The sequence below is a fragment of the Pan troglodytes genome, chromosome 10, assembly GCF_028858775.2.
Source record: "Pan troglodytes isolate AG18354 chromosome 10, NHGRI_mPanTro3-v2.0_pri, whole genome shotgun sequence".
In the NCBI taxonomy this organism is placed as follows: domain Eukaryota; kingdom Metazoa; phylum Chordata; class Mammalia; order Primates; family Hominidae; genus Pan; species Pan troglodytes.
Genome location: NC_072408.2, coordinates 78,759,590 through 78,778,579, shown reverse-complemented (window position 1 = coordinate 78,778,579; position 18,990 = coordinate 78,759,590). Strand labels below are relative to the sequence as shown.

Here is an 18,990-nt window from a genome sequence, read left to right as displayed (position 1 = left end):
AGTTAATGGTCTTAAGTTCTCAAAAACGCAGCCTACCCTCAGGAGTCTGCTATGCGTGTGATATGCTGGTTACCTGCTGGAGACCTTTCCACCCATGGAGTATGGGACCAGTGTTGCTGTTTGGCTGTTAATGAATATGGGGGTAATAATGGTACCCATGGATTAGCCTGGAGAATGACAAGAATCTGGAGATGGGGGAGCAGCCAGTGAATGAAGCCAACAAATGAAGTAATGATCACCCATATAAATGGCCTCATTTACCTGACCATGAGCTGACTGTGTGCTGAGTTCCAGGAACATCCATGCAGCCCATGAAGTCTCCTATCTCTGAATACTACAGTGTGTCCCAAGGGGTATAAAATAGCATCCATGTCTTTGATTCCAACTTCTATTGCCCAGTGGAGAAGTCTGACTGAGTTTGCTTCTCATTTTCTATCCAGGTCTCTCTCTAAGCCCCTCAGTTTTGGGGAGCAGCTATTGTACCCTCTTCTCTATGTCCAGAGTGGATTCTCTGTAAACATTGAACCAAACTACTTGATGTCCCCAGGGAACTCTGCAGTGATTCTGTCTTGAATGTTAGCAGTCTGATATCCTGAAGTTTGCAAGAATTAATCCAACTTCCTGCAGAGAGAAGCTTTATAATGCTGACAGAATCTGGTTGACAATCTTTTACTTTGAAGCCATTTTTAAAGTACAGGAATGCTTGAGAGTCACCTTCTCTCATCAGAACACCCCCTAAAAGGACTATTTTGGATTTACCCGTAGTGCTAGAGACAAGGGCACAGGGCTGGGAACCAGGAGACTTGGGTTCTAAATGTAGCTGTCCCCAGAGGCTAGACATATAATATCAAATGAGTGAAACTACCCCATGTTGGGCTGCAGCTTTATCTTTGATAAACTGAAAAGATTGACCTAGATGAATTCTAAGACTCTTCTTGAAATATAATTTTAACAGGCTGCAAGTACACAGCACTCATACCACCTTTACCTCCCTCCACACCAGCCACAGTAAATTGACCATAGCAGCCTTTCCCACTGGGCCTGCAGACGGACTTCCCACCCTTCTCCACAGAGGCGGCTACTACCAATTAATTGACTTTGGTGCACAAGTTAAGACTTATTTGCCATTCCAGCTTTTTGAATATAAAAATTTCTTTTCAATATCAAAAATTTCCCAGAATCCAACTATTAGTAGACAATACTATAAGGCAATTAAAAATACAGGTCTTTATGGTTAAGAACACAGGTCTTTACAGTTAAGAATTGAGGTTTGAATCCGACTCCATCTCTACCTAACTACGTGTCCTTGGGCAAATTACTTTACCTCTGTAAGCCTATTTGAGTATTCATCTGGAAAATGGAAATACTAATAGTCATATCTATAACCTGGGGTTGTGGTCAAAATTAAATGAGGTAATGGATGCAAAGTGCCTGGCATGGGAAGTGCTCAGTATATTTAGTTATCATCACTAATTCAGTCCAGAGATGATGCTTTGTGTACATATGTGTTCAGTCACACTTTCCACCATTTGTGCAGCTCTTCTCCCTCAGGGGTCTGAAACCCGTAGAGAATTAAACGGCCCCAGCTCTAAGGCTTTCAGGTCCTAGACTATGATAGTGCCTGCCCTGGGTTCATCAGTATAAAATCTTCCTTCTTCCCAGACACCTGCTTTTGCAATGACAGTTATTATCTCGACTATTCTATATGCAAACCCTGTGATCCTCACTATCTATATTAGGACTGGTTAAAGTTGGGAAAAAAAAAAAAAACTCAAGTGTGAAGTCAGGTTTGTGAATAGTTTGGGCCCTAGATTCTGAATAAGAATTTGCAAACACTCTACACTCACACCACAGTCATCTTTTCCCACATCAAAAGAACAACAAATATATACATACGTATATGTATAAATGCATTATGTGTGTATATAATACTTTTGAGCCTCCCTCAAAGGCTCATCCTGCTAAACAAGCACATTGTGACATCTATATCCCCATTGCCAAATTAAGCAATGATGCATTACACTTTTTTAAATTAGCAATTAGGCTTCACCAATTTGAATAAGCTGCAGGGTCGAGGGAACAACCTCCATCTTCAAGCAATCCTTCCACAAAAAGCAAAGACAGAGTTGCCAGCTCCCAATGTCCAGCATTTACTCTGTCATTACCAACACCACTAACTTCATGAGAAGAAAGAGCAGGAGGAAGGGACTCGAAAGCCATCTGAACAGGGTAAACATGTGAGAGCTCAGCAGCAGCGAGTCCTTACTCTAGTCACACCATTGACCAAACAGATGACATCAGAGAACCTGCAAGGCCCTTGGGCCTCTTCTATACAGATTAGCACTAATTCTGGCCACCTCCCAGAGTTGCTGCAAGTGGTAATAAATACAAATTGCTTGTAATAAATATAAAGCTATTCTGAGAATGCTGATTAATAGCTATATCAAGGCAACACAATAAATTTGCCATGAAAGATATCCTAAAACTAAAGCCAAAAAATAATAAGTAAATTTGTTTAAACAATCAGCTTTTTCAAAACCCAAAGAGCAAAACAGATGTGTTTATATGTAATATGTCAGCAACTACTATGGGGTGGATGCTAAAAAAAAAAAAAAAAAATCTAATCTCTGGCCCGAAAGATATAAATATCTAGACCTTACCCTTACTCATGAAAAAGGAGTAGAAATTGCCTTTTGCTTTTGAGATGGGTTAACTTTTTCATATAAGACTCAGCCAGTTCATTGGCTAGCAATCATTTCCTCACCACCTGAAGTGAACAAACTTTACTGTCACTTCTCCAAGAGAACTGGACTCAACAAAGATCTGTATCATCACTTTCTTAGAATTTCCCTACTACATTCCAAGTTCTTGAAATCTTGGACCATCAATTTTGTGTTTGTTGAACAAAATAAATGAATGAGCAAGCAAATAATATATCAAAAAATGATAGACATATAGTTAGATCAACTCAGGATAAAGAGAAAAAGTGTGAAAGGAAAGACACAAGCTAGACTGTGAGTAAGGCAATAATCCTACTTTCAACCTTTTCTTTAAAGTCAGTGCTCCAGGTGACTCAGCTCATTGTTAATTGTTCTCCACAGTGATGAAAGATATGGAAAAGCCCCACCCAAATGCACTTTTTGGCATTCCTGTAAGTACACCACAGAACAGATAATTAGAATAAGAGAGGGGCAACCATTGCTGTGGGGGAAAAAGTAGTGTTTATGGTTATAAGATTTATGCTAACTTTTACAAGCTTTTCCATATTTATTTTGTTTCTATTCTTCAAAAAGAATAAGTATTGTCAAAAAATAAGAGGAAAAAATGAAAGTTATCTGAACTATAGGTTTACCACTCGGAAGTACTTGGCCAGCTCTAAAGAACAATATCTATGTCTCAGGAAAATTTAGCCCCTTATAGCACAAAGTATAGAATATGTTCTGTTTAAGAAGAGAAGGTGATTGTGGATACTAACGTAAAAGTTATAAAGATGACACCAAAACCTCCAGCAACCCAATCTAAAAAGTTATAAAGATGACCCTAAAACCCTCCAGTAGCTGGGACTTACATTTGGGCTGCAGTTGGAACAGCATAAAATATTTTACTGCAAAAGGTAACTGCACTCAAAACTGTAAGCTTGTTTACACAAGAATTATGATAACGCTATTAATAAAGTTATCCCTACATGGGTCCAGGACTATCATTTTTTCATTCAAATAAAGGTTAAAAGTACTCAGAAGTGCTTTGAGAGGGCTCTGGGTACTTTCACAAGCAGGGCAAGGAGAATGTGGGGGAAGAGATGCTAGGGAAAGCATCTTGTGTTACGTATTCTCTGTGAAAACTCAGAAGATATTTCACATAGAAAGTATTTCTGAATTGTAAAAATGGTCCAGTGTAGCAATCTTAGGGGTGTTGAGGTATAGAAATTGGAGAATGGAAGAATGTTAATGACTAGAGGTAATGGACCAGAGCAAGAAGGTATTCTGTGAACAATGCCCTTCTTGGTACGTATTTCTGGCTGATTTCCATTTCCAGACGATTCTGTCCACACCAGTAGGAACAAAAACAACAGATTCATCCTAGTGCTGCCCACACATGCCTCATTAACCAGACCAGAAGATCCTGTGGAAAGTCAGGGCCATGAGAGAGATCCGTTTCCTTTGTTTCTGGTGTAACTTATAAACCGTCTGAGGAGGATGTAAATAGACACAGCTCAAGAGCTACATCATTTTCTGACTCTTTTGTTCAGGGAAATCAAGAAACACTCTATAGAGTGCATGCCCTTATTGGGGATATGGCATTATGCTGTTGCTCTGGGCTTTGCCCACTGCACTAAGACTAACATCAAATAGATTCTTTGTTGAGAATTTACTTTTTTAAAAAATTACCATACTACATCAGGTCATCAGTTTTTTGTTAGGTTGAATATTATTATCCTCTTTTCCAGTGAACCCCAGACAGTTCTTTCAATGGACCAGGCTTCAGCTAGAATCTTGAGGGTCCACACGTGGCTCTCCACTGACAGACTGGTGCACCCCATCCTTTCCTTATTTACCCTTTCCATTCCTCAAGAATCAGCATGGACAGCAGGGCCCTTGACAGGAAGGCTTCTCAGGCATGGCCTAATATGAGCCAGGCACATTTCTTTCATTGTCACACTTTTTGTATTATGTGATTGGTTGTTTATCTCTTGCACTAAAATGTACTGTAAACTCTTTGATGGCAGGGATCCCAGGGAGTGCAGCCTAGTGGTTAGGAGCTCAGATCCTAGAGCCTAGGTGGCTGGGATTTGAGCCCAGATCAACACTTATTAACTGTGTGATCTTCGGCAAGTTCCTTAATGTCTTTATGCCTCAGTTTTCTCATCTGTGATATAAATATCCCTTATCTCATTGGGTTCTTATGAGCATTACATGGGTTAATATGTCTAAAGCACCAGAAATATTGTCTATTTAAATGCTTGTTCTGGCTGTTATCATTATTTTCTTTTTTTTTTTTCTTTTTTTTTTTTTTCTGTCCGAGTCTCCTCTGTTCCCAGGCTGGAATGCAGTGGCACGATCTCGGCTCACTGCAACCTCCGCCTCCTGGGTTCAAGTGCTTGCCTCAGCCTCCCAAGTAGCTGGGATTACAGGTACCCGCCATCATGCCTAGCTAATTTTTGCATTTTTGTAGAAATGGAGTTTCACCATGTTGGCCAGGCTGATCTTGAACTCCTGACCTCAGGTGATCCGCCCACCTCAGCCTCCCAAAGTGCTGGGACTACAAGCATGAGCCAATGCACCTGGCCTTTCTTCTTATTCTTCATCATTATTACTTGCCTTTTTATCCCCAGTGACTGCCATAGTACATGGCACTAGGTGTTCAACCAAATGTTTGAGGAATGAATGAATGAATGAATGAAGTCATAAAATGACCAGACTCAATAAAACTACAATTACTTTGCATCTTTCAATAATGCAAATGGCCAAAAAGTACCAATAACTATATACTTCCCATTTATATTACATAAGGATAATCAATGCTCAAAATAAAAACTCAAGAATGGTCCACAATCCTGACCTTAGTCTGAATAGTCAAAGAAAGATTAAATTATTTTCAGTACTATTCTAGATTGTGTATCACACTGCATTTAAAATTCATCAAAACTTGCTATCCCCCCATGGTATAAATGGCAATTCTTAAAAGACCAGAATATTTAAATTATCAGAATATTCCAGGTCTCAACATTTCTGGAAAAAAAAATGACCATTTTATTGTATTTTAAAACAAAGTGACATTCTTTAGGCATCATTACACATAATAGATACCTCTCTGATAATATACTTGTTTGGTTTGTTTTTCCAAATCGTTTATGTCCACACGTTTTAATGCACATTAATTTTGAAGAAGCTGAAACAACATCAAACTCCCTTTTAGGAAGTAGATGCTGGGGAGTCCAAAGGAGCCAGGGAGGTGATGGAAATCAGAGTAGCCAAGCCACATTCACAAGTGAATTTCAATCAGTAGGATCACTGCTAGCTCATGGCCCACTTTTTAGCACTAAATTTAGGCCTGCCATTTGTTACCCAAGATTTGGGCATACATTTGTCATTGCTGTTGATTTGTACACGTGGCTGCCCATCCATTTGAGTCACACCACAAATCCAGAAAGGCATGACCCATTTTCAGAAGTGCGAAAAGTGAGGTCGGCACCCACATCCGAGGTGCCAAATCCTCTACGTTAAATATTTATGGAGTATCTGTGAGTAGAAATGCTCAGACAAACAAATCAATATTTTCCCTGACCTTGAACCAGTTTGCATGGAAAGGGTATTTTCATTCACAGCTTCATACCTTTAATTCTCCAATGGAGGAAAGGAGTCCTGCTCCATATGCCCGCAGTTGCCCTTCTTGCTTGCAAAGGCCAAACTCGATTGTGAAGAAATAGCACTGAAAAAAAATGAACACATATTCAGTGAACTGGTCAATGAGTTATTTGATAGGATTAAATGGCACCCAAAACAAAATGGTGGGCTGTGCATAATTTCTTCGATATTATCAATTTAAATACATTTAAATCAAGAACATTTATTGAAATCTATTCTCTTGCTCAGTATTCTCTCCCTAGGTTGAATGTATATGAAAAAAGTATTAACTACTAAGACTCTTATGCTTCCTGAATTCAGAAGCCCTATGAGTCAAATTATATCCCCTGCAATCATTTTAAAAACAAAAAACACAGATATAGAAATGAATAAATATATCACAATGATACCTCCCTAACAATATGCTATATATTTACCAAATTTTGTTTCAGTGACATAAATCAGTTTATGCAAATGTGGAAAAATAAGTTGGAATCCAGTAATCGCTAACTGTTTTTGGCAGTTTGTTTATTTGTTCAACAAATATTCATTGGTGCCAGTGCTTGGTAAAGAATTGTGGTAAAGAAACAAGAGAGCAACCAAGAAAGCAAGTACCTCTATATGACTACCAAATTACCAAAACCACAATATTAATATACTTTTTTAGTAAAATCTTAAATATATATCTATGTTTGCATATGTATATGCACATGTAGGTTTATATATGTATTTGTGTATGTACATGCTGCTCGACTTACAATAGGTTTACATTTCAATAAACCCAATAAGTTGAAAATAATATCCTAAGTTGAAAATGCGTTTAATACATCTAACCTGCTGAACATCCTAGCTTAGCCTAGCCTACCTTAACAGTGCTCAGAACACTTACATTAGTCTACAGTTGAGCAAAATCATCTAACACAAAGCCTATTTCATAATAAAGTGTTGAAAAGATCGAAATTCCAAATTTGAAGTGTGTTTTCTACTGAATGCATATCACTTTCACACCATCATGAAGTCAAAAAAAAAAAACTGTAAGTTGATCTAATATAAATTGGAAAGCAGTGGGGCGGATGTTATACACACACACACACACACACACACACACACACACACACTTTATTGGCCCAAGTTTTATCAGCATCAACTACTACAACTTCCCCAGGACATTAATATCTTCAATTGCTTCTGTTGGGTTTAAGAAATCAACCTAAACAGACAGAGGAATCTTTGCACAACGAGAAGAAAAAAAAACAAAAACAAAAAACTCACAGTGCTGTTGAGAGAGGCTGAACTCACACTATTTTTGCTCTGAAAGAAAAGTGAGATGCTGACAACAAGCAATAAAAATTCCATCAAATTAGCACTGTCCTGCATTAATGATGATAGAGCACTGAAGGTGTTAAGAAAGAGAATTTAAACACTCCTGAAAAGGGACAGAAAATAATAATTATTTCCAGCACGTGGCAGTTTGCTCTATTTTCATTTGGAGGCTAAGATGTCCCTTGGTTCAGGAAGGTTATATATTTTTTTTGATGTGAGGGTGATCTCTGAAGTTGAATCTTCCAAAGCTCTGCAGCACTGAGCTGGACCCAAAGGACTGATCATTTTCAGGTCATGGAGCTTAACCTCCAGAAGTAAAATTTTTTTTCCTGATTCACCTCCCAAAGAGGCTAAAATTACAGCCCTAGACCGGGCATGGTGACTCACACCTGTAATCCCAGCACTTTGGGAGGCCGAAGGGATCAGATCACCTAAGGTCAGGAGTTCAAGACCAGCCTGGCCAATATGGTGAAACCCCATCTCTACTAAAAATACAAAAATTAGCTGGGCGTGGTGGTGCACCTGCAATCCTAGCTACCCAGGAGACTGAGGCAAGAGAATCATTTGAACCCAGGAGACGGAAGTTGCAGTGAGCTGAGTTCGTGCCATTACACTCCAGCCTGGGCAACAAGAGCAAAACTCCGTCTCAAAAATAAAATAAAATAAAATAACAGCCCTTCCTACCCTCCATCACAACCTACAGCACTTACTACCACTCCACCTTACTCTGTTCCATCTTTTCATTCTTTCTATGAATCACTTCTTTACATAGACTGCAATTTCCATATGCATGATATGTGCTGCTTATCATCTATCCCCCAACACTAGACTATAAACTCCACAAAAGCAGGTGTCTGTTCATTTAGGACAAGGTTTTCCAAAGTCAGCACTATTGACATTTTAGGCTACATAATTGTGGGAGTCTGTCCTGTACATGGTAGGATGTTTAGCAGCATCTCTAGCCTCTACTAACTAGGTGCCAGTAGCATTCCCACCCCCTTTGTAACAACCAAAAATGTCTTCAGACATTGGCAAATGTTCCCAGGAGAGCAACATCATCCTTGGTTGAGAACAACTGATCTAGACTATTGTCTGAAAGATAACAAGAGCTCAATAAGCACTGGGTTAATAAATAAACGGTGAATGAATTAATGATCTCTAAGTTAAGCTGGCATGTGGCAGAATGACCTGGAAGAAAGAAACACACAAAGGGATCCAAGTTCTAGTCTGAGCCCTGCTTCTCATTAACTATGTGACTCCAACCCCGGGGTTGTAATTTTCCTCCCTGTGACATCGATCCATCCATTCATTCATCTATTCTGTGACATCCATCCACTCATTCATTCACCTATTCTACAAATACTTCTTGAGCAACTATTACATGCCAGACTCTGCCCTAGATGCTAAGGATATGCAATGAACAAGGCAACAAAGCCTGTGATCCCATGAAGCATATATGCTACTGGGATGAGACAGGCAATAACAAAAACTAAAATCAATAGCCAGATAATGTCAGGTGGAATACATTCTATGTATAACAAAACCATATAATATGTCAAATATTAAGCAGGGAATGTGACTATTTTAGAAAAAGGGTCAGAGACAGCTTCAGTGAAGGGGTATTGTTTAAGCTGCAAACAGCTTTAAAAGCAGCTTTTCATTAAGAAATTAAAAAGGCAGCTGTGCAAGGATATAGAGAAAATGATGTTCCTAGAAGGGGGGACAGCAAGTGCAAAGACCCTGAGGCAGGAATAGATTTTTATTTCCAAGAGCAATGGGAAGTTGCTGGAGGGTTTTAGGCAGGAGAAAGATATGTACTAACTTAGCTTTCAAAAGGTCATGGAGGTACTGTATGGAAAATAGATTGTAGGGGAGCAAAAGTGAGTGGAAACAGACCAGCTAGATGGCAGTGGCACACAAGAGTGGTGAGTGAACACGAGTATGACTTGGGCTAGGGATGGCAGGGGATTGGGAGAAGTAAATATCACAGAGCCCTTAGGAGAAGAACCAAGATAAAAAATGTAAATACATGTTGAAAAGCTAAAATACAGCCTCCAAGTATATCCTCCAAAAAATTTGCATAATTCTGGGTGCAATGAAGGGAAGTAATCATACAGTCATAGAATAAAGCACAAAGTCTTGGAAGTATCCTGGATGTTCAGCTCTCCTATTTTACCAAAAGGAAAATTCAAGTTGAGGAAGATGAAGTGATTTACCCGGGAGCAGTCTAGACGGTGACATTTAAGAGATCTAGAGCTCAGGATTTTAAGGAGCTTGACATCAACATCTGTCACATTTTAAAGTTTCTAGATAAAAAATTAATAGATGCATAATTTTCCTTCACAACCAAATAATGGAGAAATAAAAGTCTAAAATGGAGGAAAACTAGAATGTCACAGTATCTTCTTAGTGTGCCTTTGGCTGATTTTCCTAATTTATATTGCACTTACAACACCTGACACGAAATCCTTGGAGCCTTAACATTGAATATAGAAGAGCTCGTGGAAAAAATGTGCTGTCAAATTCAAAAGCATCCAAAATACACATTCAGAGCCAGCTACAGGAGCGTTTGGGTCAGCCTATTAAGCACATGTTTAATTTTTTTATGCTGAATCAATGCATACATAATTCATGGTCACATTTATGATCTGAACCAAAACACGCTAAGAGAGCCTCTGAAAAAATCTGGTGTGCCATAGACACAGTCTTCACATAGATTTGGCAAACCATCCTAGTTTAAGGTAGGAATTAAAAGGTAGGTCTGCATCAATACAACTAAAGATTCAAAGATAAATCTCTCACCCAGTGTGTCTTTGGTTAATGTGCTTCTAGAATCAGAGCAACCTCAGAGGAAAAGAGCCCCTGTGCTCTTCCTTCCCATCACTTAGAATGCTTTCTGGCCCCAGACCTCATCTGGGAGTCCTTCCAGAAACTCTGGCCTTACATAGTGCCATCTGCTCATTCCCTATCTACCTTTCCCTTTGGTTTCCTGCTGTCCTCAACCAAGGAAGGTCCCTAAATGCTGTTTCTACAGCCCATTCTGTTTAGAGAATTAGACCTTTTAGTCTGAGACAGTTTTCTATTTGCAGCTCCATGTGTTGTTAAGAGATAAAGAGAAATGGTAAGTTGCATCTGAAATTAAGTTATTAGCAAAATTTGAATCACAAACTTGCTCAGGATAATTTTTCTCTTTCTGTTTTCAATACTGGTGAAGACCTCAGAATGCATAGGGCATGATCACTAATCAAGAGGAGAGGGCAACCACACATTGATTGCTACAGTCTGGTTTTAAATGCAAAGCCTACTTAGAGTTGCACTCGATGACCCCTTGAAGACCCTTCAGAAGTTGAGGATAACTAATCGCTTCATGAACGTTTAAGAAAATATAATTTGGTTTCCTCAGAGAATTCTCCACATGTGGATCTATAATATATTCCCTAGAGATTTACCAAATGAATAATCCTACCTATTATCAAGAAAACAAAAAAATAAAAATATGCTGAGACTTGTAAGAACACCAGTAAAAGAAAATTGCAGATTCTTGGCCACTAATGTCTTTTAAACAGAAACAAATAATAATACTAAGACTAACACCTCCCAAATTGAAGGGTATCTTTCATCAAAGCTGGTGTTCATGAATTCCAAATTTTACATACTATTAATGACATGTAATTATTTATAAATATTTTATTTGGATATAATTACATATAATCATTAAAAAACAAAACAGAAATGATAGCTCAGACCTCTTTTATGGAAGAATAGCAGAGGCATTTACATACATGCAGTCATTAAGCAGAAGAAAGTCTGAGTGACAATCTGAAATCCAAACACGCTGTCGACCCGAGCTGCAGTGAGTGTGCTTAGGAAAATGAGATAGGGCGCCCAATGCTGCCATCTTCAGATCACTACTGGTAGTACACCATTCTCGCAGCAGTTCGGGCCTAGCCAAATGGGCAGTGGCAAAAGCTTGAAGGGACCAAGTCCACAGACACAGAATCACACCAATAAAATATGTAACGGTGCCACCCGGTGATTTATAAAAGCACTCTATGCAAAACCCTTCTTATGTTTGGCATTAGGCACCTGAAGTTCTTGCTAAGGTCACAATTAAAGAGATGTATGACTTTGTCAAAGAACACTTGATGGGAAAGAAATTTACTATTCCCATTTCCCTACTGAAGGGCCCTTTTGCCTCCCTCCTCTCACTCCCTCTGCATCCCTCCTTGAAATAATTACATAGCCTCTTCCTGAGGGTCCTTGAATGTTCATAAATTAGATTAAAATGATACATATAAACTTCTAGGAGGGAGCCCGAGTTGCCTACTTCTTTCACTTTCTCCAGGATATTGGCTTACACACATCATTTAAGAAATAAATTCCTGAGTAAGCAAGTGAGGAAGTGACTGAGTGATATATTTTCCCTGTCGCCTTCCCTAAAAATTTGATCTTGCATATTGGTAGCATATATTTTAAAATAATCACATACATCATTCCACATCTAGAATTCCATTAACTACATATCTAGCACATAGGCAGGAAGCAAGAAGTTATCAAAGAGAACTTAAAAGGGCCCTTTTAAGATGGATTTGAGATTGGTTTGAGATGTGCCAAACATAACAAAAAGTTATAGGCTAAATTTGGTGTACTTCACTTATAAGATAATCCCTCAGGTCCTCAGACCCTAGTTATCTTTATCTTGTACACAGTTCTAACAAAGCTTAGTTACGTAGCTTCCAAACCCACACCCTCACTTAGGAGGGGAACAACAAAAATATGTGCAAAAAGCAGCCCAACCCAAAAAGTTCATCAATACAATATTTGGTGTTTGAGTAAATAAACGCTCCACATTGACGTTATCACTAAAGAACTGTATAAATAATCAATTATACAGAAATATGAAAATAATAGGAAAACTTAACCAGAAGAAGGCTTCCTCATTTAATTAAGTGTTCTCACATATGTTATCTTACTGCCCATTGTGAAGTAGATAGAGCACTTATTATTTCCATTTTATAGATGGGAATACTGAGACTCAAAGTTCAAGTGGTTTGCCCGGTTCCAAAACTAGTGGTTGCCAGAGCTAGGAATCACGCACAAGTTTCCCATCTACAAATCCAGCATTCTTTTCTTATCAGTAACTGCACTTATGGATACAGGGCCACTATCAGTCAGTCACACTGGCACAGCCATTCCTGTTGTTGAAATACTGAAATATTTCCAGGACGAGTGTAAATAGCTATCACCTTATGCTCCCCATGACCCCAGCCACTGACACTGCCCCATCTCTTTCTAGGTTTCATCCCCCGCACCCTCCCCACCACTGCCACTTCTTCATGATCTAGCAAATAAAGGCTCAATGTCTATAAAGCTAGGAATTCCAGGATCCTTTCAGATGCAAGTCTAGCAAGCATCTGTGCTGTTAGGGGCCCAAGTCATAACAAAAAGATAAATCTCAGAAAAGAAGACTGTCACTCAAAGATGTTCTAACATCAGCGGCTGTAGCTTTGGTAAGTGCAGATAAAAACACATAAAGCCGGGCGCAGTGGCTCACGTCTGTAATCCCAGCACTTTGGGAGACCGAGGCGGGTGGATCACGAGGTCAGGAGATCGAGACCATCCTGGCTAACACGATGAAACCCCGTCTCTACTAAAAATACAAAAAATTAGCTGGACGTGGTGGTGGGAACCTGTAGTCCCAGCTACTCAGGAGGCTGAGACAGGCGTGAACCCGGAAGGCAGAGCTTGCAGTGAACCAAGATCCCACCACTGCACTCCAGCCTGGGTGACAGAGTGAGACTCCATCTCAAAAAAAAAAAAAAAAAAAAAAACCAAAAAAAAAAACCGCATAAAAGGGCTCTGTGGCTCACAGCCTTCCTTTCACAGTGTTTTTACTAACATTTTTCCATCTAGTTTTTGAGAAGACAACTAGTATGTCGATGTATACACTTACAAAGTTGTTGAAAGGTAAAGGCCCCTCAAGGTCTGCTCCCACTTACCCCTTTACCACCTACCCTAGCTACTAGAGTTGGAATTTTGCTATATCAAAATGTCAGTTTACAAGCAGCAAGTGTTTTCCCACCTTTAGCCAAGATTCCTTAATCTTGATTAAATTGCAAATGACAATAGTACTGAAATAAGAATGAGGCTTGATAGCTAAACAAAAAGCTTTGGAATAGAAGTTTTAAGGCAATAAAAATCAACATTCGGAACCAAAAGTGAAAACAGAGGCTGCATTGCTTAAACTATGGAGGTCCCACTGCCTCTGAAATATCTATCCCAACATCATTCATCCAAACCTCCCACCAGACATCAATTTTTGTTGTTTCTTCAATCATTTAAACTCCAAATACTCCTAAGAATCACACATAAAGCCAAATCACACTAAGGCAGCAACGACTACCCCAGTGCTTTGTTTTGCAGGGCAAGCATTCTTGAGTTAAAAATTTTTTTGGGCCGGGCATGGTGGTTCACGCCTATAATCCCAGCACTTCAGGAGGCCAAGGCGGGTGGATCACCTGAGGTCAGGAGTTTGAGACCAGCCTGGCCAACATGGCGAAACCCCATCTCTACTAAAAATACAAAAATTAGCTGGGCATGGGGATGGGCGCCTGTAATCCCAGCTACTTGGGAGGCTGAGGCAGGAGAATCACTTGAAACAGGGAGGCGGAGGTTGCAGTGAGCCGAGATCACTCCACTGCACTCCAGCCTGGGTGAGGGAGTGGGACTCCTTCTCAAAAAAAAAAAAAAAAAAAAATTCTGGGACTAGGCTTCAAGAGATAGCAGAAAATAGGTTTTTGCATGCTTTATTATTTTGCCCTGGGCTAGTCCTATGTAAAATGTAAATTAAGGGGGTAAAAATGCTAGAAACTTCAAGATGGAAGATGTTAGGGCTGGTCCAGAGTTCTAGTCCTCACTAACATGGTTCTGTGCAATCCTGGGGCTGCAGCTGCTCTGTAATCACAAGCCACTCATGTCACATCTTGAAGCCTCCCTTTGGCAATAGGAAGCCACTAATCAAGCATTCACAGATTTGGGAGGCAGTCATTATATAAATTCCAAGTACCACTCGTCCAAATGCCTTTCACGACTGCAGCTACACCTAGATTTCTATTCTCATATTTTACCATATACTCTCTTCGAGCCTCTCAACGAAACCCACCATTCACTGGGTTTCATAGCAAAGCTGTTGAAAAGGTGAAGACCCCTCAGGGTCCCTCCCACTCTCACCCCTTTACCACCTACCCCAGCTCGAGTGTAAAAAATGCTAGAAACTTAGAGCTGGAAGACATTAGGGCTGGTCCATAGCGATCAGTAGGTCACAACTTCATCAAACCACATTTTTTAAATTAAATGTACTAAATTCCACTGTGCTAAGCTCTAGTTGAGATGACAAAAGTAGCTAAAGAGATGGTCTCTCTGCTCAAGAAAGGCACGATAGGGATACAGAGACTAATGATAATAATAAATCTCTCCTGTTTTTACTCCTACCACAAACATCTCATTCAATCTTGAATTCATCTTTGCTTATCTGTCTCAGGATGTGAATAATATGAAGCTTGTGTCAAATTTTGAAGGAGAAATGGGATCTTAGAAGGACTGCAAGAAGAGAAGTTATTGGAAAAAGTAAATGGTCTAGGAGGGGTGGGGGTGATTTCAGGGAACCCAAAAGGCACATCATAGGAAGGTGGAGGTCAGTCAAATCACAGATCACAGGCTCCACTGAGACCAGCAGAGATGGCCTCTTTTACCAGTGATTCTCCTCAAAGCAAGAGAGGGAAAAACATGTGGAGAAAAGAGAAGAGTTGGGATTTGAGAAACATCTTGTCAGCTAGAAAAAGATGACACTGAATTGTGAAAACAGCATACATTGTCTTAGGTTAAGAACAGCCATCGAATGAATTAAAATGTAAAAACCTAAGCTCTGAGGAAACATTATGGCAAACCTTGTGGAAAATTGATCATCAAATATAAGAGGGACATCCGTGGAAGAAAAAAAAAGTGTCAGCAGAAAACAACTTTTATTGAAGAATATGTCGACATAGGCGATTTTCAGCAGCACTGTTTTAGTCTGAATTTTTCTGTGTGTTTCTTAACTATTGTTTCCTTTATCTTTTGGGTTGCTTTCAAGAATAAATGGATGATTGTGTTTAAGTGTACTCTGGCCATTTCAGTTTTATTGCCCCTTCCTCAGCTTATCTGGGAGCATTTTCAACTGCAAAGAAGGCCACCTGACTTCTTATTTAACACTACTTCCTATACCAGCCTTTAATGGTATTTTCCAAAATAAAAAAAAAGAAGAAAGAAATATACCCCAATCTCTTCCTTTCACTTAAGGACTAACAGGAATGTCATGCATTCATTTGACATTGGTGCCACCCAAGCAGTTGGCCCACACTTAAAACTCTGGCAAGATCCATCTAAGATACTCCCATCTCCAAGACTCAATGGTAGGTCATGACAACCATCTGGTAGCCCAATGACAAACCTTCATGGTCTCATTGCTCTAGAGTAAAAGTCCAAACTTCTTTATGTGGCAGAAAAGGCCCTCCATGGTCTAGCCATCGCTTTCTCTCAACTTTCATTGCTCCACCGTCTTCCTCCCAATTGTCCACCCCACGGGGAACTAGTGGCAATTGCACAGACTGATCCTGCTCTTTGCAGATTCCACCTGGGCCTTTGCACACTGTGTTCTCTCTGCTTGGAATGCTCTTGTCATTGCCGAGCCCCTTTGTCTGATTTGTGTCCATCTGGCAGGTTAGGTGGCCCTCCTCCCTTCCCCAAGGTAGCCCATACGAATCCACACAGAAACTGCCAGTCTTCCTGCCTGTCCTCTCCACTAGACCCTGAACTTCCTGGAATCAGGAAGAGGGTCTGACTGTTGTTGTTGTTGTTGTTGTTGTTGTTGTTGTTGTTGTTGAATTCCTGCTCTCTATCATCCTGCCTGACATGCGGAAGGTACTCAGCAAATAGTTAAGGTAGAAAGAAAGGAAGAGAGGGAGGGAGGAAATAGATAAGCAAGAAGAGTTGCCCTGCAGGCCATGCCAACAGAGTCAATGCCAGCCTTCTGAGTGAGTCATTACTAACCTCAGCCAATTTTCCAGTATTACAGACTTTGTAAAAGTCTACAGTAGCCATCAAAGTGGTTTTCACTTATAGGTTTAGAAATAGGTCTGCTCTTTGACCTTTCTCTCTACTCCCTTTAAGCAATAGCCAGTGGTCCCCAAGTCAGTGAGGAAGGGTGGAACCAGCCTCCTTGCCACAGTCAGGCCCTAAGACACCACAGGCCTTTTGGAGCATGGATGAAGGTTGGTTGGCAGGTAGCTCCTATAGAAGTTAGGCAGCAGTTTTGTAGTTAAGTGGTCTCTGGTCTCCTTCATTACAAGTAGCAACTCTGAAGACCCATTGATTCTGACATCTGGATTCTCATTCAAAAATGTCAGGGGGAAAGTTTTTCAGTTTGCTGCTTTTGAAGGTTGTAGCCAACTGGAGACTTGCCAGGGAAAATGCTAGAGAATGGATGAGTTTGTAACAGATCCAAGCTCCAAAGTGCCTCACAGCCCAACCTGCTCAGAATTAGCAGCTACGGGGAATTTCTATCAGCATCACTGCCCAGACCTTCATTTAGCAGATGATGAAACACAAGATCAGACAGATGCTATTTTTTCTTGGAGATGAATCTGTGAGATGTCCATCCATCCAATTCTGTTTTTTACAAAATTCCATGGCTCTTTAAAAATTGGTTTTATTAATACAAACAGGCATATTTTATTCCTTCTGGACCTGCAGGTATTTTGCCTTTCACAAATCAAAAGCTAGTTTTATATTCAGCAGTCTCACTCATTGGACCTTAGAAATAGTGCATGAGCCTCAGTGCAACATCTCCATAACAAAGCAATTGACAGAGTTTGGCTCTTCTTTTAAAGCAGTTCCATCTTTTTCCAAATGACCCTTTGCTGAACTTACATAACTAGCTACCTTGAAATAGCTAAACTTCACTGTGAGGACATGGACACACACACACAGGTACACATCATTTTCATATCAGGTGCATGGATCAGCATTCCATTTATATATGTGCTTAATCTACTTTGCACAGAAGACCTGCTTATGCAAACGCTATAGCTTTGGCAGTACCCAGGAACTGACTTTTATAATCTAAGCAATTCTGAGCTCCTTGAAACAGAAGAAAACTGATGAGCGCATTCTCAGCCATTCATCCTTTGGCATGCCCTAAAATGTTCTGCATCAAATCACACATTCTCCCCAGATGTGGTGATTTTAAAGGTCAGCTCTCGAATGCTAGTATGAAAAATGAGGTTTTTACTGACTCCCACATGAGCTGTGGGTAGTCACCACTGCCTTTTAGAGGGTCATTTTATTTTTATTCCTGCATTACTAAAAGCAACACCCTCCTAGACATTAGGTCTAAGGAGCTTGCACTTTCTCGCCTATTTCTTTCCAGGCAAGACAGATAATCCTGGAAGATGATTTCATGTCTGAAAACTGACGAGAAAGGTATGTTTGGCAGGGAGAGTCATTCTTGCCACTCCATTGCACTGAGCAGTCTTCTATTTTAAGTTTTTATTAATGAAGTCATGTTTCTTTTCTAGTCACTAACCATCACCACTAGCATCATCATCTCTCATACTCAGAGATGACACCAAGCATCTATATGTGTAAATGGGGCTGAAAAGATATACCTTTGAGCTGGGGTCCCTGTCACATTGAGGGTCTTTAGTAATTGAACTTCTAGAAGGCATTTAAGCTCAGTTGAGCTCACCTATCTCTAATAATAATCACTGCCAGTTACTGAAGCCTGCACTCCACCAGACACAGTGTTAAGCACTTTACATCATATTCACAACAACCCTGAGAGGCAGACATTACGAAAGTGATGTAATGTGGTAGTTTGAGCATTGACTTTGGAGTGAGAGACCAAGGTTCAAGGGCATGCTCTGCCATTTACTTGACCTTGGAGATGTTATCTAACCATTCTGAGTTTTAGGTTCCCTGTGTGTAAAATGGAGAAAATAAAATAACTACTACTTATTGAAGTTTTATTATTTGCCAGTGCTAAATCCCCCATTTCAAACATGGGGAAACTGAGATGGAGCTTGAGTAACTTCTGCAAATTTAAGGGCAATAGAAGTAGATTGGAATCAAGTGTGCCTAACCCCCAAAGACTGTGCTGTTTTTACCATACCACACTATCTTCCTTCTGTCCCCAGAGTGACTGAACATTACAGGCCCCCAGAATTGATGTTTACATCATGTTCTTGATAGTTGAGCTTGGTGTGTGCCAGAAAAGACAGGGGTCTGT

General features: G+C 40.0%; 1 protein-coding gene across 1 annotated transcript in view; it reads right to left on the bottom strand.

The window, feature by feature from the left end:
* TPH2 (tryptophan hydroxylase 2) overlaps positions 1-18,990 on the bottom strand; it is a 96,203-nt gene that overhangs the window by 6,448 nt on the left and 70,765 nt on the right. Inside the window, exon 9 of the mRNA XM_522470.7 lies at positions 6,334-6,429. Coding sequence (XP_522470.2) covers positions 6,334-6,429 — 96 coding nt within the window. The remainder of the gene's footprint in view (positions 1-6,333; positions 6,430-18,990) is intronic.